Genomic DNA, 24,589 nt, shown 5'->3' with positions numbered 1-24,589 from the left:
TTTTAGTCTCATCTGACAAGAGTGCCTTCCTCCATATGTTTGGGGAGTCTCCCACATATGCCTTTTGGCAAACACCAAATGTGTTTGCTTATTTTTTTCTTTAAGCAATGGCTTTTTTTCTGGCCACTCTTCTGTAAAGCCCAGCTCTGTGGAGCATAAGGCTTAAAGTGGTCCTGTGGACAGATACTCCAATCTCTGCTATGGAGCTTTGCCGCTCCATCAGGGTTATCATTGGTCTCTTTGTTGCCTCTCTGATTAATGCCCTCCTTGCCTGGTCTGCAAGTTTTGGTGGGCAGCCCTCTCTTGGCAGGTTTGTTGTGGTGCCATATTCTTTCCATTTTTATAATGGATTTAATGGTGCTCCGTGGGATGTTCAAAGTTTCCGATATTTTTTTATAACCCAACCCTGATCTGTACTTCTCCACAACTTTGTCCCTGACCTGTTTGGAGAGCTCCTTGGTCTTCATGGTGCCGCTTGCTTGGTGGTGCCCCTTGCTTAATGGTGTTGCAGACTCTGGGGCCTTTCAGAACAGCTGTATATAAACTGAGATTATCTATTTAAATTACAAGTTGTAATGCAACAAAATAGGAAAAACTCCAAGGGGCTGAATACCTTTGCAAGGCACTGTATGTCAAGGGAATTATTATCACTGTACACTGCCACAGAGGGAGCATAAAAGAGGGAATCTCAGAACCGCTCAGTCACTGCCATTTGAGGGCCAAGAATTCCAGTTTCCCTGAGTGAAGGTGATAGTTTCTCTCTGCTTGTGTCAATTAATCATTGGAGCCATATCCAATGACTCTCGGACATGCAACAGGAAAGGAACAGCGTCAGAACCAGGTAACAAAATAACAAACAAACATTAATCCTGAAGCAGGGAATAAAGCTTGGGAACAGACAGATATAGGGAATGAAATGACACAGGTGATTGAGTCCAGGTGAGTCCAATAATTGCTGATATGCGTGACGGGGGGAAGGCAGGTGTGCGTAATGATGGTGGCAGGAGTGCGTAATACTGGGGAGCCTGGCGGGAGGGGGAGCGGGTGCAGGCATGACAGCCCCCCTTGGGGCGCCATCCCCGCATTCCACCTGGGTGAGCCTGACGTGCCAGCTGAGGCCTGGGGGGGTGTAAGTGCCCGACGAACCGGCAGAGGCGTGGGAGCAAGGCCGACCGGCTGAGGCGTGGGAGCCTGCCGACCCGGTTGAGGCGTGACAGCCTGATGATCCTGCTGGAACATGGGAACCTGATGAGCCGGCTGAAGCTTAGACGCCTGGCGAGCCGGCTGAGGTGTAAAACCCTGGCGATCCGGCTGAGGCGCCTGCTGATGGGCGCCTGCCGAGCCAACCGGGAAAGGAAAACCGAACAGCATCAGAGCCAGGTAACAAAATGACAAACGAACATTAACCCTGAAGCAGGGAACAGAGCATGGGAACAGACAGATATAGGGGAGGAAATGACACAGGTGTGTAATACTGGGGAGCCTGGCGTCGTCGGGGGGAGCGGAAGCAGGAGTGACAGCCACTTTGTCAATTGGTATAATACACCTCCCAATTCCTCCTCGTAGGTGTCAACGTGTAAGATAAAAGAGTCCTGGAAATCTGGGTAAGCAAGCACAGATGGATTAGTCAATGAACTCACCAAGTGTTCTAATGGTCTCTGGTGAGCATCCTCACATCTCACTTTCAGGTGAGGTGTAGCTTGTCCCGACTGTATAGTAATCTTGGTCCTTCGCTTCTTGGATCCTGGCTTCTCCGACTTCACTGCTAGTAAGTCATAGAGACGTGTTGCATGTTGTGAAACGTTCTGTATATAACCACTGTAGTACCTTGTTGGTGGCCTGTTTACCAGTTCTTGCACTGCTGCAATTTCTTTAACATCCATTCAGTAACCCTCATCCCAAAACAAAATTCATAAATAACGGACCTCATTCTTGAAAAGGGTCACACTTATCAGACCTGAGTACCTGACGGACATCTTCCACATGTTGTTCAAATGACTGACTAAAAATAAGAACATCATACAAATATGGGATACAGATTATCTTTCTTACGCCCTCTAAACTTTCCTCCATGCTTCATTGGAAGGCAGAGGGACTGTTTGATAGGCCAAAGGGAATTCTGTTCCATTCATATAAGGAGTGCTGAAGCCAATGCATTTTCTGGAGTCCTCATGGCCATGGTGGTATGCCTTTCCTTGATCTAAAACTGAAAACCACGAGTTTCCTCCCAAACCATTGAGTATTTCCTGTATACAGGGTATGGGATGCATGTCCAGAACAGTCTTCTTGTTCAATCCCCTCTAATCAACACAAAGTCTTATACTCCCATCCTTTTCTGTGACCTTTCTCCTCAGCACACAAGGGGCGTGGCACACCATTGTATCTCCTTGCCACTGGTATGTTATCAGTCAATGTTATCTCCATTTGGAGATTTTCAATGTGCCCTATGTCCATGTTGTCTTTATAAAAAATGTCTGCTTCCTCTCTGAACATAGGTTTGACTAATGTGTGTTGTTCTTGGTTCAAGTGCTGTTCATCTACAGGTGGCTCCCACAACTCTGTGTAACCTGTTTCAGGGCCAGGCTCCGGTGGGGCTCTGTCATAAACCTGTGCTAAAATAACCTTTTCTCTACTGGGCACCGGAACAGGGTGACACTCTACCATTCTCTGTAATATCCTTAGCAGTGTTTGTCTTGGTAAGGTAATGTCATGTTTGGTAGTATTCACTACTGCAATGTCAACTTTTCGAGATGGGCGTTTTCATGTTTCACTACCTGACTTTGTAGGCCCAGGCCCCAGAACTAGGACCATGAAATAATGTCCAGTCTGAGCGGTTGGCTTCTGAGCCCGCTAGGTACTTAAGTGCTGATTCGTTTTGGTTCTGCCCACTATAGTGCTGTCCGGTTAGAACGTGATGTTGACGCTCATACTGAACACTTGGTCACCACCACATGCACACAGACACAGCACTTTGGTTAGCTAACAGCATGTGAAAGTCCGTCAGCATCAAAAACCGTATTTTCTCCAGAGGGCAAAGCACATCTAACATCAGGTGTGCATGTGGAGCCCTGGAGTGAGTCCAAGCACCCTGATTGGTTGGAATGAGTGTAAGCTTGAAGGGTGATTGACAGGGCTGCAGGCCAATCAGGTTGAAAGGGCCGGCCTTTATTTTGACAGCTCATCATTGAAGGGGGCCTCTCTTGGGAGACAGGGACGAATCCATTTTGTTTTCCTACCTGGAATTACAATGTCACATCTGCCTGCTGTAAGCAAGCATTCCTCAGTGTACTCTGAGTGCTGAAACAGTTTGAGTAGTCTCTGCCTCATCCTGCCCTAGCTTAAGTCCATTTCTTAGCATCTTTTATGCCCAATCCATAAGATTGCTAAATACCTAACAAAATGGCTACATATACCGAGTTGACCCTTGTATTTTGCTTTGATTCTTGCACTGTCTCTATGCACACTCACAAAGCCCTACATACTCGGGCACACTGACACTCCAACACACACACAAACTATCACTCCATCATTTGCTCACACATGCATAATATTCACATACATTTATACTGACTCTATACACACACACACCCACTCACATACAATCATCATATACGCTGCTCTGCTTTTCATATATCCCGATGCCTAGTCACCTTACCCTTATCTACCTCCATCACTCCAGTATCCCTGCACATTGTAAATATGCTACTGGAACTGACTGACCCTGTACAGTATATAGTATGCTTACTTACTTACTTTCTCATGCTCTTCTTATTTCTTATTTTTATTTCTTGTGTGTTTTTGTTCTACGTTATTCTATTTTTAGTATTACATTGTTATTGATTACCACATTGTTGGGTTTTGAGCTTGCAAGAAAGGCATTTCACTGTACTTGTGCATGTGACATTAAAACGTGCTCTTTACTGTATACATCAGCTGTGAGGGCTCATTTTTACTTTTTGTTTGGACTATTTCTTCAATTACATAAAACTCAATGATTGGTTTATCCAGTCTTTCATGTGTGACTAATATAGAAACCCTCAATTATGTCCCTGTAATGACATCAACTTGGGATCAAGCAAACTAAAACAAATGTCCACCCAACCCAGAAAAGGAATTTCAGTGCCATTGACTGCCCTCAGATCCAGTTTTTCTGTATTGCCCATGATTTCTGCCAGTGGTCTAATTTGTGAGCTGGCAAATGCGGTCTCCTCCATTCCTCACGAATGATGGATGCCTGAGCCCCTGTATCCTACAATGCTTAAGTCTTTACACCCTCCATATAACACCACACTTGACATTTTGTCCCCCAATGAGCTATGCTACATTACCATGTCCTTTTACCCATCAGGAAGCACTTGTGGCGAAATTTGAAGACTGTGACTTACAGAATGTGATGCAGCAAGTCGTGCGTGTGGTGAACATTAATCTTGCGAGGGCACTGAATCACTGGCAATTCCGCAAGTTGCTGGAGGAATACCAGACAGAATACTGCAACTTGATATTTCACAATGAGGTGCGATGGCTGTCTCGTGGCAGAGTTTTGAAAAGATTTCTCTCTCTCCTCTCTCAAATCTGTGAATAAAAAAAACTTTTATGAAAAACTGACATCACCTTCCACCTGAACACTGTGAATCTCCAGCTCCAAGGGAAAGCTAAAACTCTGGGCAAAATGCTACGTGTGGTCACAGCGTTTCAAAATAAAATCAACACACTGTTCATACCCGTTTGTTCATTTCTCAAAACTCAAGAGCAGTCACCACATCCAACCCAGACATACGGCAACATTTTAGCTATAATGTATTTGTGCGTGTGTTGGAAGAGTTGAAGTTGGAGTTTGAGTCAAAATTCAAGGATATCATGTACTTCATTGAGAACCCCTTTCATGTACCAGTATCATCTCTGACCCTTCATCATAGCCCTCTGTCCTGACCGTGCTGGAATAGAGAGTGAGATAGTGGAGCTGCAGGCAAATGACACATTGCAAGGTGAACTAAGATCAGGTGTTACCCATTTCTGGAGCCTTATGTCAGACACAGAGTATCCACTTCTGAAACAGTGTATCTGTCAGCACTTATTTATTTGAAGCAACATTTTCAACAATGAAAATTGTGAAACAAAAACATAGAAACTGACTGATCACTGAACACCTGGATTGCCTTACAAGGATAGCAACAACAGGCTATACATTTAGAATTAACTCAGTCAAGGAGCAGAAGGGACATTTTCACTCATCCAACTACTGAGGTAACCCTTAATATGGGTCTTATACATGTGATGCAGCCTATTTGATGTGTGTATGTAAGTATTTGTGATGTGCTGTACATCAACTCAATTGCATTTGATAATATTGGAATAAAAAGTACAACAAATGAAAGATCTGTGCGGCCCTCTGAATGATTGTCTCAACCCAAAGTGGCCCCCTTACAACAAATAGTGAGTAACACTGCTTTAGGCCCTACATGCCCACACTATAATCCCTTCTACAAGTGCATAGCCGTAGGAGTAGGTTATTCTTTACAACGGCCTGTGTTACCTATTTCTTATGAATTCTATCACATAGCCTGCAGGCTTTGTCTGTCTTATCCCGGTATTGATTATGTTATTTCAGGGGTATTCCAGTGGTGCCCGTCCTGGTGACAAGCAAGGTTGGTTATATACGATATAGCGTAGATCAAACTGTTGATGGTTTTTAAAGTTATATATGACCTTTCCCCCAGTTACCTGTCTGGTTATTTTCATTTCATTAGAAACTCTCGTAGTCATCACACCAGAGGCAGTCTTGCCAATATTAGACCGCTGCGCTATAGAAGCATGGCTGGAAAAAGCTATTTCCTTAACACTGTTGCAGAGGAATGGAACGGTGTAACAAACCATTTAAAATCCATTCCTATGCTAGGGTATTTTAAGATAAACCTTAAGAAATGGTTTATGGGCAAAATATTTTAAAACTGCACAGACTTAATGAAAGTATCATTGTTTTCAATGAGCATTACATGGTAATCTATTTCATTCCTTTTACGGTTTCCTCCTATTGATGAGATGTATTTGAGATGTTTTGTTTTCATGCTATAATTTTGTGTATATTTTGTTTTCATACACTTTCATGAGGACCACAATGGAAATACGTTTTAAAACTTTTTTGTGTCATCCTCAATGATTTGAATGGCATTGTATTGTTTCCATATGTGGTTGTACTATGTTTTAAAATGGTCAAATAAATCAAAACAACAAAGAACTTGAGTTCGATATGATGTAAAGAATGAGCTGTAGGGTACTAGGGGGTAACTGCCCCCCCCCCCTTCACATATAGACCACAAGAAATCACCAAATTATTTCCCCAACACTTTCCCTGACTGCCTCTTCTCTTGCTCAACAAAAAAATGTCCCCTGTGTCATCACAACTTTGAGATATGTCAACAAAAAGATTTTGTGGTAAGTTGACTAAATTTTTTGAAATGTAGAAAAAGTTGTAGATATATTCCAATTACGTTAGATCTATAATCCTCTCGCTAAGAGAGAACAATGTAGATCATGTTTGAGTAAAGTAGTAATATGTTGGATGAGTGTGTTGGGTGCAACATTTCATGAAATAACAAACAAAAAAGTGTAAACCGTAGCCCTTTATTTCCCTTTACAGTTTATCCGGTTATGCATGACCTTCATCCAAATAGCATTTTTTGCCGGCAGGGCAAAACGTATTATACCTATTATACTCTCGAGGGCAGTTTCAAAATTGAAAATGATTCAGTGGTGCTGTCTAGAGACAGTAAGTAAAACCTCATGACAAAACAAGCAAGTATAGTGTAGAGCACGTGTCAAACTCATTCCACGGAGGGCCAAGTATCTGCGGGTTTTCACTCCTACCTTGTACTTGATTGATGAATTAAGGTCACTAATTAGTGATGAACTCTCCTCACCTGGTTGTCTAGGTCTTAATTGAAAGGAAAAACCCAAAACCCGCAGACACCAGGCTCTCCAAGGAATGAGTTTGACACCCCTGGTGTAGATTAACATTGTATCATCTAAACTGCTCTGAAATATATTTTACATAACCAAAAATATTGTATTTTCAGCTGTTTGAAGCTGGTGTTCAAAACCGAAAGTAAAAGACAGAATGAAACTTCAAAACTGGAAGCATAGAAATAGTGCACATATAAACAGCTCTACCACTTCTAAGACATGTTTTCAATGAGAATGACAGGTCAATAACTCACATTTCTGTGAATTTGGTCTGATCGCCCGAAAAGTTACATAATGCAGCTTTAAATTGTGTTTGCATAGCTGTGGGAAGTAGTTTGGGATGCTGTGATTTTTTTTGTGCCTGCACTGATGACATCTATATGGGGGCTCCCGATTGGTACAGTGGTCTAAGGCACTGTATTTCAATACTAGAGGCATCCCTACAGACCCTGGTTCGATTCCAGGCTGTATCACAACCAGCCATGATTGGGAGTCCCATAGGGTGGCGCACAATTGGCTCAGCGTCGTAAAGGTTTGGCCGGGGTAGGCCGTCACTGTAAATAAGAATGTTCTTAACTGACATGCCTAAAAATCTAACACAGTACTAGTAAAGGCCCAGTACACTACCTGTGTGATTTAAAAAAAAAAATGTATGAGTGTTTACCAGCATTTGTAACTTGTATCTGATAAATATATATACAAAACAGTTGATCTGATAATACTTGTGGAATATAAAAATACTTGCTTGATTTACAGTATCAGTCAAAAGTTTGGACACCTACTTATTCAAGGGTTTTCCTTTATTTGGACTATTTTCTACATTGTAGCATAATAGTGAAAACATCAGAACTATGAAATAACACATACGGAATAATGTAGAAACCAAAAAAGTGTTAAATCTAAATATATTTTATATTTGAGATTCTTCAAAGTAGCCACTCTTTGCCATTATGACAGCTTTGCACACTCTTGGCATTCTCTCAACCAGATTCATGAGGTAGTCACATGGAATGCATTTCAATGAACAGGTGTGCCTTGTAAAAAGTTAATTTGTTGAATTTCTTTCCTTCTTAATGAGTTTCAGCCAAGTTGTATTGTGACTATACAGAAGATAGCTCTATTTGGTAAAAGTCCATATTATGGCAAGAACAGCTCAGATCTTCATTGTAAAGGGAGGGGTTAAACACCGTTTCCCATGCTTGTTCAATGAACCATAAACAATTAATGAACATACACCTGTGGAATGGTCATTCAGACACTAACAGCTTACAGATGGTAGGCAATTAAGGTCACAGTTATGAAAACTTAGGACAGTAAAGAGGCCTTTCTACTGACTCTGAAAAACACCAAAAGAAAGATGCCCAGGGTCCCTGCTCATCTGCGTGAATGTGCCTTAGGCATGCTGTGCTGCAAGGAGGCATGAGGACTGCAGATGTGGCCAGGGCAATAAATTGCAATGTCCGTACTGTGAGACACCCAAGACAGCGCTATAGGGAGACAGGATGGACAGCTGATTATCCTCGCAGTGGCAGATCACCTGTAAATATACCTGCACAGGATCGGTACATCCGAACATCACACCTGCAGGACAGGTACAGGATGGCAACAGCAACTGCCCGAGTTACACCAGGAACGCACAATCCCTCCATCAGTGCTCAGACTGTCCGCAATAGGCTGAGAGAGGTTGGGCGGAGGGCTTGTTGGCCTGTTGTAAGGTACATCATGGTCTGGGGCGTGTCACAGCATCATCGGACTGAGCTTGTTGTCATTGCAAGCAATCTCAACGCTGTGCGTTACAGGGAAGACATCCTCCTCCCTCATGTGGTACCCTTCCTGCAGGCTCATCCTGACATAACCCGCCAGCATGACAATACCACCAGCCATACTGCTCGTTCTGTGCATGATTTACTGCAAGACAGGTGGTTACCCCACTCTTCCTTGGTGGAAGAGTGGGGTAACATCTCACAGCAAGAACTGACAAATCTGGTGCAGTCCATGAGGATTTTTTTATGTGATTTTGACCCCCCCCCCTTTGTTCAGGGACACATTATTCCATTTCTGTTAGTCACATGTCTGCGGAACTTGTTCAGTTTATGTCTCAGTTGTTGAATCTTGTTATGTTCATTCAAATATTTACACTTGTTAAGTTTGCTAAAAATAAACACAGTTGACAGTGAGAGGACGTTTATTTTATGGCTGAGTTTATATCCCGCTTAGGATGACCCTGGTATGAGTAAGATGGCTGTCATCTTGCATTTCACTTGTTAAAATGTCAAGAAAGGAGCCACTATCATTGATTGTTGAAGCTTGTAATGGCTTCATCTTCAATGTGTGAAACAGATACAGCAGAACAAGCCAATTTAGATCACAAGTGGTGTAAACAGATTTAACACTTGTTTTAGGTAACACAACATAAGATAATGCGGTGTTCTTTTGTCATTACGTTTCTTATTTGTCTGCACCTATTTTCACCTTTAATGAATCCTGCCCATAAAACAGCATAACCTGCAGGGATGTCTGCAAAGTTCCCTGACCCAAACACTCATAAATGGAGTTCAGGTAGAGTAAGGCTTAGTGGCACTGTTTTGCCAAGGGAACAGAGAAAGTTTACAGACACAGCTGCAGTAACTATTACTTGCAGTACAGGCCTAATTTATCAAAAGTAACGAGCACTGAGGTGTGATTTACAAATTATAAGTGTCAGGAACACAGTGTAATGTATGTCATATACTACCAGGCTTTTTAAAAATGTATTTATTTATTAGGCATGTCAGTTAAGAACAAATTCTTATTTTCAATGACGGCCTAGGAACTGTGGTTTAACTGCCTTGTTCAGGGGGAGAATGACAGATTTTTACCTTGTCAGCTCGGGGATTTGATCTTGCAACCTTTCGGTTACTAGTCCAACGCTCTAACCACTAGGCTACCTGCCGCCCTATAGAAAATATACTTAGAACTGCAAATCAGTTTAGCATATACTGAAAAGTGGGAGACGGCCAGAGGATATTCTTCTGGCGCAACATGACATTTGACATTCAGTTCTTACTGCTTATTGTAGGAGTTGTTTTGTCATCCCAACCTTTTTTAGTTTAATAGCTGTCAATAATTTATCATGCAAAGAATTAGGTACAGGTAACAACATAATCAAGCCTGATATAACAACGTTCCAATGGTCAAAAGCTCTCTCTCTCGTTCTGTGTGTGTTTTTCTAAGAAATGTGATGACAAAATAACTCCTATAATAAGCAGTTACGACAGTTGAAGTCAGAAGTTTATATACACTTTGGTTGGAGTCCTTAAAACTAGTTTTTCAACCACTCCAAACATTTATTGTTAACAAACTATAGTTTTGGCAAGTCGGTTAGGATATCTACTTTGTGCATGACAAGTCATTTTTCCAACAATTGTTTACAGACATATTATTTCACTTGTAATTCACTGAATCACAATTCCTGTGGTTCAGATGTTTACATACTGTACATGAAGTCGACTGTGCCTTTAAACAGCTTGGAAAATTCCAGAAAATGATGTCATGGCTTTAGGCTGACTGACATCATTTGAGTCAATTGGAGGTGTACCTGTGGATGTATTTTAAGGCCTACCTTCAAACTCAGTGCCAATGTGCTTGACATCATGGGAAAATCTAAAGAAATCAGCCAAGACCACAGAATTTTTTTTTTATAGACCTCCACAAGTCTGGTTCATTTTCTAACTCCTGAAGGTACCACGTTCATCTGTACAAACAATAGTAGGCAAGTATAAACACCATGGGACCACGCAGCCGTCATACCGCTCAGGAAGGAGACGCGTTCTGTCTCCTAGAGATGAACGTACTTTGGTGCGAAAAGTGCAAATCAATCCCAGAACAACAGCAAAGGACCTTGTGAAGATGCTGGAGGAAACAGGTACAAAAGTATCTATATCCACAGTACAACGAGTCCTATATCGACATAACCTGAAAGGCCACTCAGTAAGGAAGAAGCCACTGTTCCAAAACCGCCATAAAAAAAGCCAGACTACGGTTTGCAACTGCACATGGGGAAAAAATATCGTACTTTTTGGAGAAATGTCCTCTGGTCTGAGGAAACAAAATTATAACTGTTTGGCCATAATGACCATCGTTATGTTTGGAGGAAAAAGGGGGAGGCTTGCAAGCCAAAGAACACCATCCCAACTGTGAAGCACAGGGGTGGCAGCATCATGTTGTGGGGGTGCTTTGCTCCAGGAGGGACTGGTGCACTTCACAAAATAGATGGTATCATGAGGAAAGAGAATTTTGCTTCAATATGTCCACATAATCTCAAGTCATCAGTCAGGAAGTTAAAGCTTGGTCGCAAATGGGTCTTCCAAATGGATAATGACCCCAAGCATGCTTACAAAGTAGTGGCAAAATGGCTTAAGGACAACAAAGTCAAGGTACTGGAGTGGCCATCACAAAGCCCTGACCTCAATCCTGTAGAAAATTTGTGGGCAGAACTGAAAAAGTGTGTGCAAGCAAGGAGGCCTACAAACCTGACTCCGTTACACCAGCTCTGTCAGGAGGAATGGGCCAACATTCACCCAACTTATTGTAGGAAGCTTGTGGAAGGCTACCCAAAACGTTTGACCCAAGCTGAACAATGTAAAGGCAATGCTACCAAATACTAATTGAGTGTACAGTCGTGGCCAAAAGTTTTGAGAATGACACAAATATACATTTTCACAAAGTCTGCTGCCTCAGTTTGTACGAAGGCAATTTGCATATACTCCATAATGTTATGAAGGGTGATCAGATCATTGCTTGGCACAAAAAGGGCTTCACAGGCAAGGATATTGCTGCCAGTAAGATAGCATCTAAATTGACCATTTATCAGGTCATCAAGAACTTCAAGGAGAGTGGTTCAATTGTTGTGAAGAAGGCTTCAGGGCACCCAAGAAAGTCCAGCAAGTCCCAGGACTGTCTCCTAAAGTTGATTTAACGGTGGGATTAGGGCACCACCAGTACAGAGCTTGCTCAGGAATCACAGCAGGCAGGTGAGAGTGCATCTGCACGCGCAGTGAGGCGACGACTTTTGGAGGATGGCCTGATGTCAAGAAGGGCAGCAAAGAAGGCACTTCTCTCCAGGAAAAACATCAGGGACAGACTGATATTCTGCAAAAGGCACAGGGATTGGACTGCTGAGGACTGGTGTAAAGTCATTTTCTCTGATGAATCCCCTTTCCGAATGTTTGGGGCATCTGGAAAAAAGCTTGTCCGGAGAAGACAAGGTGAGCACTACCATCAGTCCTATGTCATGCCAACAGTAAAGCATCCTGAGACCATTCATGTGTGGGGTTGCTTCTTAGCCAAGGGAGTGGGCTCACTCACAATTTTGCCTAAGAACAACCATGAATAAAAAAATGTTACCAACACATCCTCAGAGAGCAATTTCTCCCAACCATCCAGGAACAGTTTGGTGACGACAATGCCCTTATCAGCATTATGGAGCACCTTGCCATAAGGCAAAAGTGATAACTAAGTGGCTCGGGCAACAAAACATTGATATTTTGGGTCCATGGCCAGGAAATTCCCCAGACGTTAATCCCATTGAGAACGTGTGGTTAACCCTCAAGAGGCGAGTGGACAAACAAAAACCCACAAATTCTCAAACTCCAAGCATTTGATTATTCAAGAATGGGCTGCCATCAGTGTGGCCCAGAAGTTAATTGACAGCATGCCAGGGCGGATTGCAGAGGTCTTGAAAAAGAAGGGTCAACACTGCAAATATTGACTCTTTGCATCAACTTCATGTAATTGTCAATAAAAGCCTTTGACACTTAAGAAATGCTTGTAATTATATTTCAGTATTCCATAATAACGTCTGACAAAAATATCTAAAGACACTGAAGCAGCAAACTTTGTGGAAATTAACATGTGTCATTCTCAAAACTTGTGGCCATGACTGTATATAAACTTCTGACCCACTGTGAATGTGATGAAAGAAATAAAAGCCTAAATAAATAGTTCTCTCTACTATTATTCTGACATTTCACATTCTTAAAATTAAGTGGTGATCCTAACTGACCTAAAACAGGGATTTTTTTTACTCGGATTAAATGTCAGGAATTGTGGGAAACTGAGTTTAAATACATTTGGCTAAGGTGTATGTAAACTTCAGACTTCAACTGCATATAGTTGTCAATAATTTATCATGAGAATAATTAGCCAGGTAACATCAACACGTTCAAGTTCAAGCCTGATAAATAACAACGTTCCAATGGTCAAAAGCACACACACACACACACACACACACACACACACACACACACACACACACACACACACACACACACACACACACACACAAAGCCTGTACTGCCCTCTAGTGATAGAGATGTAAACTAAGCCAAAATTATCACATGGCTCCTCCTTATAAAAGTTACAGTGCACCATCTCTTTTAAACTTTTAGCCATATTCACCATGTTGGGTTCTGACGCTGCTGCACTGGGGCTCTGCAAGCTCTTAAGCCAGGGTTTTAATACCCTAAAAGCATTCAGCAGAGCCCCAGGCGCTCTCTCCCCACTTGCCTGGGGACCAAACGGAAGAATTTCTAAATCCACCGTCTGGGACATTTCAGTGTTTGAAATAGTCCTCTCAGGACCGCTACAAGCCTGGATGTTGGATAAAATTACATTTGAACTTTCTCTACCAGTTGTCTGCATGGGTAGTCATTATGTAGGAATGAATTCAAAACAATATATCTACAAGAAATTATAATTAATACAAATTTTCAAAGCGCAGGTAGAATGTTCAGATTTCTATCACATGAAGCATGTGCACACAATGTAAATACACCGAACAAAAACATAAAAAAACAACATGCAACAATTTCAATGATTTTACTGGGTTACAGTTCATTTAAGGAAATCTGTCAATTGAAGGTAATTCATTAGGCCATAATCTATGGATTTCACATGACTGTGCATGGGCACAGCCATGGGTGGGCCTGGGAAAGAAGCAAATTCATACTCTTGTCTTATTACATCAGTGAATGGGTGGATGGAATGGTAGGTAGTCTTAACCAATCATATGGCGCAGGTTGGCATTTAACTCCTTTTCCTTTTCAAGTAGGTCGGTGCTGTGGTTTTTATAGGCTTCAAAATCCTATGAAATAATTGTATACAATTGAGCATGATAGAACTTCTATAGCAGCTCTTTTGCAATATTGCAATGTCAGTTTATCCCAATGATTTATATATACACTAGATGACTAATTAGACGGTGGTGTGTTGAAGACACCGTGCCTCCATCTTGGCACTCCCCCAACATTGTACAAAAATATTTTGGAAGCTATAGAAATGCATTTATTAATGTCTACATTCGTTTTTGTCACATGTATTCTATTACAGACACCTTAATGGATACTTTTAAATTATATTTTATGAGATAAACATAAAATAGAAACAAATTGAAAAACATTTTATTTAAAGTATACATTTAAGAGATGACTAATTGTACTGTCCCCACTACAACAAAAAATACGTAAATATATGTAATTTTGTCCTTCATACATTTAATTGAAATACTGTAGAATTCCATTGATTCCTTGCTATGGAGGACTGGGGAGTGCAATATGGCCGACCGGTGTCTTCAAAGCCTCTCAATCGCCAATACATAGCATTATCAATCCAGGTTTTATATACATCATTGTTTTTTCCCACATTTCAACTAACCTTCTTCAGCTTGTTGCAAGTGTTCACAGACTGATCAAGAGCATGCTGGAGTTCTTTGACTTTCAAATTAGTGTTCACCACAGCTGCCTCTCTTTCAAACCTAAAGCAGAGACATATTTAATATACTGACTGTACATTATATGTGCCACTATTGGACTGCATTTTAAAGGCCCAGTGCAGCAGTTTAAAAAAAATCTCAATATCAAATAATTTTTGGGTAAAAATTAAGTACCTTACTGTGATTGTTTTCAATCAAAATCATCAAAAATAACCAGAAATAGCTTCTTAGCAAGAGCAATTTCACAAGCAAGAATTTTACTAGGACTGTCTGGGATTTTTTATTTCACCTTTATTTAACCAGGTAGGCTAGTTGAGAACAAGTTCTCATTTGCAACTGCGACCTGGCCAAGATAAAGTATAGCAGTGTGAACAGACAACACATGGCATGAGAGGGGAGAGATTTGGAACACTCTTATTGTTCTATTCTTTTGAAATAATTTGCCACCTGTTGATGTCACCAAGCAGGCCAAAACTCCATCCCACCAAAACAGCTCTTACACTAAACGGACATCATCATAATTTTCACAGTATTATAACTTCATAGTGTGGAAATATATATATATATATATAAAAACACAGGCAATCACATTTTTGACTGCACTGGGCCTTTAAACCATTATATACCTTTCTTCTGCAGCAGCCCTGTTTTTTTCCACCTCTTGCCTTTTTGTCTCCAACTGCTGGATTTCCACCTGTTTATCCTTTCAAAAGGCAGAAATATTATGAATTAGATTAACTGCTTCCATGTGTAGTTAAAACTGCCATTCTGTTTAAAAAAATGTTATGCATTACCTGTATTAGTTTCCCCCTTTTCATCGAGAGATCCAAGAATTTGTCTTTTTCCTTGGCCAAGACCTCCATTTTTTTCTGCATCTCTGTCCCTTTCAATGAATCATTTTCTCTTGCTTTTTTAAGCTGTTGATCAAGTTCTGGTCAAGAGACATCAGAAAAGTGGTCAGAAAAGTGGTCATATTTGTTTTGGGAAACAGAATTATACAGCCAAACTCACCTGTGCACATCTCCACTGCATTGCTCAGCTGTCTTTGAGCATCATGCAATTCACCTTGTAAGGACGCCTCCTTAGTATGATGGAGATCCATGAGCCCTTTAAGTTTGGTCTTGAACCCAGTTGTTTTTCCCCTGTTGGGAAAAAATATATACCTATTGTTATAATACTCCTACATTGAACAATCGGATGAAGTCTGTCTACATTCACTAAATGCAGCCATCAATTTAAATAGAAAAACAAATGGTACATTCTTACTGATATTCATTATCAAGACTTCTATGTTGCTCAGCAAGGTCTCTCAGTTCTTGTGTTAGTTTCAAAACAACTGCTTCTTTGTCTTGTAAGTCTTTAGAGAAAAGTTTATCGTTCTCTTCCTGAAGTCGTTCGTTCTCCTGTTTTAGTTTGGCATTCTGTCTTTTGTACTCGTCCTTGAAATGTATCAGCTCCTGATGGTTGGCTGCCAGATCCATAAACCTTTGCTCTAACTGCATGGATCTCTTCTTTTCTTTGTCAAGTTCGGTCTGTACGTCTGCTCTCAGGTCTTCTAACTCAGAGTTGATCCTCTCCAGAGCCTGACAACGAAGAAGCATGTCGTCTGCTCTTTGTTTCAAAATGCAAATCAAACTCGATTGCTCGTCTATCCTTGACCGCAGCATCCCTGACTCCGTCCTCTCTTCCAGGGAAAGGCCACGCAGTTTCTCCAAAGACTTGTGGACATCGTCCATGTCCTGGAGGAGAAAAATAAGTCATGTGAAATGTACAGTGGGGCAAAAAAGTATTTAGTCAGCCACCAATTGTGCAAGTTCTCCCACTTAAAAATATGAGAGAGGCCTGTAATTTTCATCATAGGTACACTTCAACTATGACAGACAAAATGAGAAAAAAAATCCATAAAATCACATTGTAGGAATTTTAATGAATTTATTTGCAAATTATGGTGGAAAATTAAATGGTCTATATCGTAACAATCTGCGTTTTGGTCATTTAAGGTTAGGCATGAGGTTACCCGTGTGGTTTGGGTTAAGGCTACCTTTAAAATCCCATTTTAAGAAGAATATTGTTTTAATAGGCATGGTAACTAGTGACGACCATGTCTACTCTACTCTCTGTGGCACATCCAGCCGATCATCCAAGAACCCCAACTAACATGTAGAGTTGCACCACATGCATTTTACACGAACCAAAATGTTATGTTGACACCCCCCCCCAAACCAAAGTTTCCTTCCAACCTCGCATCCATGCTGTCACCAACATTGCAACATTTTACTTCCACTGAGACTCAAGTTCCACGAGAAAACAATTTGCTTCCAATCATTTGTAACATTGAAGCAAACATATACCGTCTGCAAGTGCAAGCAACCTGGAGCAAGTGAACAGCAGATAATCAGTCTGTCAGTCAATTAGCTAGCTATACATTATTCATTGCAATGCAATCTTGTTTTAATTCGAAGGAAATTAAACGTATATTCCCATAAGATTGGCCATGCGGACTTCAGATATCCACACACACAGGTGGCTAAATAATGCAAAACAAAGCGTGCTTTACTGCTAATGTTGACGAGTAAGTTAGATGGTTAACGTTAGCTAGCTAGCTAGCTACAGTAGCTTGTATCTGGCAGAGCCGGACGTCGACGTTTCTTGAAATGATAATAACCTGGTAACGTTTCTTACCTGTTTGGTCTCTCTTATCATCTTCCTTAAGTCTTTTGGACTTCTGTGGGGTGATGCCATGTCGACTGCCTTTAGAAAAAGGTATACGAGCTTCGAGATGCGTAAATCAGTATCGTTCACTTAACGCTACTACTTCAACGAGTCTTTTACAACGGGTCTTGTCGGAGAGCCGCAAAGTTTCAGCTGTTGCTACTGGCAACTGTCATTTCAGTTGCCTACCCGAAACCATTTTCTCCCCTCCCATCTTTACATTTCCTCGCACCATTTCTTAGTGAGCGGTGGCACACACCAACATTAATCATGTTTGACCAGAATTGTTACATTTATAATAACGTAGTTGATTTTGTATGCATTTATTTGGCTAATTGGCTTGTGCCAAAAGACATGAGCCATGGAATTATACAGCTCCACACAAATGCACAAGGGAAATGGAAAAGGGAATCAATCCTATGTTGCATTGTTCGGAAGTGTTACAGATGAAACATTAAACGGTGCGCCGCAGGTGGAATCTCCTCCTCTGCACCACATGATGGGGCTGCGGCGCCTCTCATAAGTGGGTTTGCATGCTACACATCGAAACGTGAGGCCCATCCAAAGTGGCTCGCAAATATGGTCCCAGACCCAATCCTTCGTTATTTCCGTAACACCAATATTTAAAAGCAATGTATACAAATAGATAGATATCGAGGAGTACAAAAACAAGAACATGTATTAGGCTATGCATGATACCCAGCACATCATCTAAACCTGATTTTTTTTAACGAAAAGGAGCGAAAGTGCAAGGCTTGAGGCACAGTTTATATTTCAAATCAAACCATTTTGGGACATTCAATTGACTTATTGGGTGAAACCTTGCTTGTAGACCTAAAGTATGTGCTTATTAGGCAGTCATTTACAGGATTAAATAGTGATCCACTTTGCAGGCCTATATTTATTGATTAGTCGATTTCATCTCATTTTACAGCTTTTTTTTGGGCCATTTATCATGATCTGGGCCTTGAAATGATGATCCTGCCCCAGTGCCCCCCATATAATTGAGGAGAGCCTTGACCCCGGTGTATTCCCGTACCAACACACCAAGGTCACCCTGAAGCTGAATAACGTTGAGTCCTTTCAGTCAGAACAAAAAACAACACTCAACAATGCTCTGGCAACAACATAACCTATAATTGATTCGTTTATTTTTACTCTTATGACAAATAATTGTCTTATTCATTTTAGACATCATTCACTGGATGTGAAAGATCATGTGAGCATGGTAGAAGAAGAGCAACAGTTGTGTTTCTTATTTGCCTGCTGCTGAGTTAATCAAATATGCTACTAAATAAATAGCAAATAGATAAACAGTAAATAAATACATGTTTAAGACCTAGGACATAAATCTTTCAATTCAGCATTGTACAAAATAAAGATTCGAGGGAATTATTTGCGAATGGGCTATTTTAGGCTAACCCATGTTGTTTTGATTTACATCGAGATACATTATTATAGATGTTTAGACAACAAAATGCTGCGTTATTATTTCACTAATGTTGCCACCATTAGGGCCTACCTAGCTGTCTGATGGACAAATCACGTGTAGATGAGACACCCCGGGCAATGGAATTATGCAGATTCCAGGGCGCGCGGTTTAAGGGTTTTATCAGCAGGGCCAGGGTTGGGGGAGCGACGGTCTCTGGCATTGTGTACGCCCATTTTCATCAACTAGCCGGACAAAAAAGAGAGAGGCAAGCAACAGCATCTCAGTCCCTAGAGCACCTCCATCTGCCCGGCTTCATGAGGAGCTGGACGGACCAGCCGGGACCCAGCATCAGAATGTGGAGAGCAGTACTTGCAAAACTTGTTGTTATATTGATTTTCTGTACTTTCCGCTGTCATTCACAAGGTAAGAGTATCCTAAACTCCTCACTTCATTGTGAACCTGTTGATAGTTGTTTGTGTAGCCTATATCTGCCCTTGATGAGAAAATGTCAACCACTTGTACATAGACACCAATAACCCCTATCTGGTAGAGTGGCCTGATTTGTAGTTATTGGGGTTGTTTTTTGAAGACATATTTTACTCAGCTAAGATGTTGATAGACAAACAATTATCTAATTTGGCTATCTATAAGTAAAAAACAAGCTATTTAGCCATGTTTGTACAATGCTTGGCCAATTTTTAAGTGCTAGGCACTAGCGGTTAGAGCATTGGGCCAGTAAGTAACTGAAAGGTCTCTGGTTCGAATACCTAAGCCAACAAGGTGACAAATCTGTTGATGTGCTCTTAAGCAAGACATTTAACCCTATTTTGCTCCAGGGCCACAGTACTACTACGGCTGACCTGTAAAACAACACATTTCACTGCACCTGTTCAGTGTATGTGACAAAACATACATTTATATTTTTATAAAGTGATGTGCACTTTCTATATAAAAAAATCAGAATTTATTTAGTCAAATCTTACCAACTCATTGGCCAGTTATTTCCCCAGCACTACACATATTTTTTTTGCAACCAATAAATACAGAATTAATTAAATTAAATGTACAATATTTGAGGTATTTAACAAAACTATTCCACTCTGAACATTATTAAAGCTTGTATTGAGCACAAAGCCTGCCTCAGACCGATTTGAAGATCTCTCATGGAGAACTTTTGCCTGAGCTTTGTCGTTGCTAGGTAACAGAAGTGAGCATGTGACTTGCAGACAATCTGTGTGGACTGCAAGCTACTGGTACAAATCTTATTCAGAGGAACTCAACGGCTTGCCTAGTGCAAACCTCTATAGATGATAACTAATTATATAGCCTTAATTCAAGGACCCATATTCCTTAAGATGTTGTAGAAACTAGTCATACACCTTGTTTGATAGATCTGGAATACTGTTATCTTTGTCTCTTGCATACTAGAGTAGCCTATACCCTACTGCTCAAATTGTAATCTGCTTTCTTTTTGCTCAACACTTAGTATGTAATCTCCTTAGTGTGAATCAAGCAACTAATTACGCTGCAGCTGCTGCTGCTGCTGCTGAAAGTGACTATTTCTACCTAAGCAACAACAGGCAAAAGAGTGTATGTAAACTTCAAGGGGAAAGTTCTTACAACCTCACATGGAACCATCCCAGGCTAAATAGGCTGTATGTTTCTTCTTTATTTTTTTTATAGCTGCATTGCACTATAAAGGCTACTGTACATTCCAAGGCAATACAAAATAAGAAAGTATGACAGAATCAAAAATAAATTAAAAAACACATATCTCAATCAAATGTAATAATTTAAATTATCCAGTGGCATTTTTTTAGTCCATAATATAGAAGTGATCTCTACAAGCTGAGGCTATGAGCATGGTCTTCGCCAGAATGAATTATAATATTGAATCAAATCAGGGCTTTGCCAGCGTTTTCATGTTAGTAATTAGGAGGCTTGTCCCTTAGAAATGAACAATGATGTACCAAAATATTTTGTGTCATCGTAGTTTAAAAAGACATCGAAGTTAACAGGTAATCAAAGTCCATCGACTAGCAACAGGCCTCATGCACATCCTGCATCTTTTGCAGTTTTGCATCATGGCACTTGTTGATCTCCTCAGAAATTTGAGGCAGGAATGGTTGATTTAATCCAGATTTATCCAGCATGCGTTTGAGAGGAAATGACAAAAAGGGCCTTGGAGGACAGGTTACTTTCTCTAATCCATTGAGCCTAATTTCTGCTGGGTCCTCCAGGGATAGTGTTCACACTCATTTTTGCCCTGTCAAAGTTTCTCCAAAGCTGGGGCAGCAGGTAGCCTAGTGGTTAGTGCGTTGGGACAGAAACCCGCAAGTTGTTGGATTGAATCCCCAAGCCGACAAGGTAAAAATCTGTCATTCTGCCCCTGAACAAGGCAGTTAACCCACTGTTCCCCGGTAGGCCGTCATTGTAAATAAGAATTTGTTCTTAACTGACTTGCCTAGTTAAATAAAGGTTAAATGTAATTTAAAAAAAGCTAATGTGGCTCAACTTGATGATCATTTAATGTGTGACAGACAGTCTTTTGTGGCTTATTATCAAGAGGCTTTAAAAGTGTTGTAAAACACCTGTGTTGAAATAATGGTTAGTGTGACACACTTGTAGGGTGATTTAATGTTACAATAATAGGTAACAAAATGAACTGGACTTGGTGGCAAGCATTTCGCTACACCCCCAATAACATCTGCCAAATATGTGTATGTGACTGATACAATTTGATTTGATTGTGGCCGTTCAAAACATGTTTTTGCAGGTTAATTGCTTGAATATTGGGGCTAAATGCCTTTCAAACCTCAATCATTTGCCAAACAACCTTGGTCATTCAGGATCTTGTGAAAAACAGGCGTGATTTATTTCGAAAAAATACATACAATTAACTAGGATGAACAAGATGTTCAACGTGTCACACACGTGATCTAGTACAGGTGGATATGGGGTTGACTAATTAACATTTCCTCCTACTAACTCAAATAGGTGTTTTCAGTTGCTCACATTCATTGAGCCTAACCTATTATTAGTTAATTTTGTTTCATAGCACTACAAAAAAAACACAGAAAACCTTGGCCAGCATGTGCGTGCTAAATCTTAAAGATGCTGCGGCCTTTTCCGGTCTAAATCCATGAGCAACGTTAACGCTATACTGGAAAGGGGAACAGAAGTTAGCACAGTTGACTCAAATGAAGGGCTAATCCTTTCCCATTATACAGCAGTCTCAACCCAGGTCCCAGACTGTTATGTGATGCATAGGGTGCAAGGTTTAGGCTAACAATGCTCATGTTGTGTTGAGTGACAGTTTGTCAGAGGCAGTGTGAACAAAACCATTTGACCTCCTGCAGAAGTGTAGTGTAACATCTCCATCTCTGTTGCTTTTTTTTTCCAAATCTAGCCTTACAAATGTGTTAAAACGTTATACGAGTTTTTTTCAAGTTAGAATTAGAAGTACAGCTTCATTCCTCACTCACTATTTCTTGCCTCCTTTTGTACCCATGCCAATACCAAACTCCATTGGGCTTTTCTCTGTTTTGTGTGTGGCAGCAAGAGCCAAAGTCAGTTGTTCAGCAATTGACTGCATTCTGTTGAATTGATTTCCATATGAAATGGAGCAGGAGCACTTCGCTCTAACAGCATGGACGGATCCAGCGCTCCGCGCTGCCAGCCGTTTTCTAGACACACATTCAGAGAGTGCGAGGGGACGCACAAAAACAAGGCGGTTTTGATGAAAGACGCTACAACTCTCTCAGGGCCCCCACATGATTGGAAAGAGATGTTTTTGGGAAGGGGGGGGGATTCAGTTAAACTTGTGTTTTTTTGTAGGAAGCTATACTGTATTCTGCATTCTGCTATCCCTCTCCATAGTCCATTTGGCGTGGTGACACTTCCAGTTATGAGGTTGAAGCCCTGCTGGCTCTTCCATTGTGCCATTGTGATTTCACAGTGGGGTCTGAGGCATTGGCAGGCTTCATTCTAATGAAAATTCCTCTGCTGCTCCTCTTTGTTTGGCAGTAGTAGGGCGCCCTTATCTTTCTCTGTGGATAGTGTGGGGTTTTCGCCTGCTGTGGGTTTAAGATGGCTAATTACAAAAGATGTGGTCAGAGGGAGGGACAAAAAGAAAACACCAAACTAAACAAAACAGGCTAAACAAAGACACTAACGAAAAAGTACCAATCCTTAGACACCACATTCTTAAGAGCTTATTTGCATCATTTTGGACACTTTTCTCTTAACTTTATTTTAAAAGTAATTGACTGACATAGTCAAATTGCCCCTATTTTGATCATTGTTATTACATTTTGGCTTTAAAAAACAACAACTATTTACCAATTTATTCCTGAAGGAATAGTTAGTCAAATTACTTTTAAAAAACTATGGCTGAATGTAAGAGCAGCTCACATTCATTTAAAAGTCCACTTTAGTCTGCCAGTCACCTTTCCCAGAACTGATACTGTCAGGAAACACTGGCTTCATTTGAATGTCTCAGAAGATTGGTTTTCCTTTGGCAAAGGTTGTTGAAAGCTGTTAACCTAATGCATAGCAGACAGGGATTATGAACAGGGATTATGAACATCGCCATTGTTGCTAGGAGGCCTCAGGAGTGTCCTTCCTCTGAACTTGAAGTCCATTGTTGCTAGGAGGCCTCAGGAGTGTCCTTCCTCTGAACTTGAAGTCCATTGTTGCTAGGAGGCCTCAGGAGTGTCCTTCCTCTGAACTTGAAGTCCATTGTTGCTAGGAGGCCTCAGGAGTGTCATTCCTCTGAACTTGAAGTCCATTGTTGCTAGGAAGCCTCGGGAGTGTCCTTCCTCTGAACTTGAAGTCCATTGTTGCTAGGAGGCCTCAGGAGTGTCCTTCCTCTGAACTTGAAGTCCATTGTTGCTAGGAGGCCTCAGGAGTGTCCTTCCTCTGAACTTGAAGTCCATTGTTGCTAGGAGGCCTCAGGAGTGTCCTTCCTCTGAACTTGAAGTCCATTGTTGCTAGGAAGCCTCAGGAGTGTCCTTCCTCTGAACTTGAAGTCCATTGTTGCTAGGAGGCCTCAGGAGTGTCCTTCCTCTGAACTTGAAGTCCATTGATGCTTAAAGACACTTTTAATATTTTGCTCTTTTGAAAAATATGTTGGTTTGTTATGTTGATAAGCCGATGGACATTGATATGCAATCCTACTTGTGGGTCAAGCAAGGAGTGAACATGGTTTTATTTGTCTGATATCTACCATACCTTGTCAAATATGACATATTCAGAGTTGATCTTATAATGATCATAATGGCATTGAGCATTAGACCACTGAATGTCTGTTCAGGGGTACAGAGATAAACCCAAATGTCTTTCAGTGGTGTCACTGTGCCGCTCCGATACTGTATGCACCGTTTGTCTTACCTGCATGTTACAGATGATGCTGAAACCTCCCGGATCATTTCCTCCCAACAAAGGCACTCTTTGAGCTAATGGGGAAGCAATTTTATCATTAGTAAACTGAGCAGGAAAAAAGCTTGCTTCTCCATTGGCTGCTGAATTAGTTAAATATGAAGCCCCTTTGGCTGGCGTAGTTTAAAAGCAGTTTGGTGGTGTCGGCTAATTAATCTGAGACCAGACCTCATGATATGAGATGCCCCTCACAATGCTTTTAGCACAGTCGTGACCCCACAACTGAAGTGGAAGTGAGTCATCTTTGAAGAGCACATTACATGAAAGAGATGATCAACTTCTGGCTCGCCTTTAAT

The 24,589-nt window shown here is 41.0% G+C and overlaps 2 protein-coding genes across 6 annotated transcripts in view; one reads left to right on the top strand and one right to left on the bottom strand.

Moving 5' to 3' along the window:
- Positions 1-6,600: 6,600 nt before the first annotated feature.
- Positions 6,601-17,672, bottom strand: zgc:172182 (coiled-coil domain-containing protein 89). Its single transcript, XM_035773370.2, has 7 exons — positions 17,393-17,672; positions 15,977-16,449; positions 15,722-15,852; positions 15,505-15,641; positions 15,337-15,413; positions 14,653-14,752; positions 6,601-14,083 (listed from the first exon to the last, which is right to left on the bottom strand). Exons 1-7 carry the CDS (start codon positions 17,450-17,452, stop codon positions 13,997-13,999), a joined length of 1,065 nt encoding a protein of 354 aa, XP_035629263.1. The 5' UTR covers positions 17,453-17,672; the 3' UTR covers positions 6,601-13,996.
- Positions 17,673-19,091: 1,419 nt separating this feature from the next.
- lrp2a (low density lipoprotein receptor-related protein 2a) overlaps positions 19,092-24,589 on the top strand; it is a 69,056-nt gene continuing 63,558 nt past the window's right edge. For all 5 annotated transcript variants that reach the window (XM_052522001.1, XM_052522000.1, XM_052521999.1 and 2 more), the window contains exon 1: positions 19,092-19,277. In XM_052522001.1, the coding sequence (XP_052377961.1) occupies positions 19,169-19,277 (109 nt within the window). In that variant the 5' untranslated portion in view covers positions 19,092-19,168. The remainder of the gene's footprint in view (positions 19,278-24,589) is intronic.

Source organism: Oncorhynchus keta, chromosome 7 (assembly GCF_023373465.1).
Source record: "Oncorhynchus keta strain PuntledgeMale-10-30-2019 chromosome 7, Oket_V2, whole genome shotgun sequence".
Classification (NCBI taxonomy): Eukaryota; Metazoa; Chordata; class Actinopteri; order Salmoniformes; family Salmonidae; genus Oncorhynchus; species Oncorhynchus keta.
The sequence above is the reverse complement of the archived record's forward strand: the minus strand, read 5'-3'. Positions and strand labels throughout refer to the sequence as shown.

What these genes read in the sequence shown, in the direction of transcription:
- zgc:172182 (XM_035773370.2), bottom strand. Translation starts at nt 17,452, where the DNA reads ATGGCATCACCCCACAGAAGTCCAAAAGACTTAAGGAAGATGATAAGA. An exon ending in TGATAAGAGAGACCAAACAG is followed by an intron (nt 16,450 to 17,392) that starts GTAAGAAACGTT and finishes TTTCTCCTCCAG; the next exon opens with GACATGGACGATGTCCACAA. An exon ending in CTTGCAACAAGCTGAAGAAG is followed by an intron (nt 14,084 to 14,652) that starts GTTAGTTGAAAT and finishes ATTATTTCATAG; the next exon opens with GATTTTGAAGCCTATAAAAA.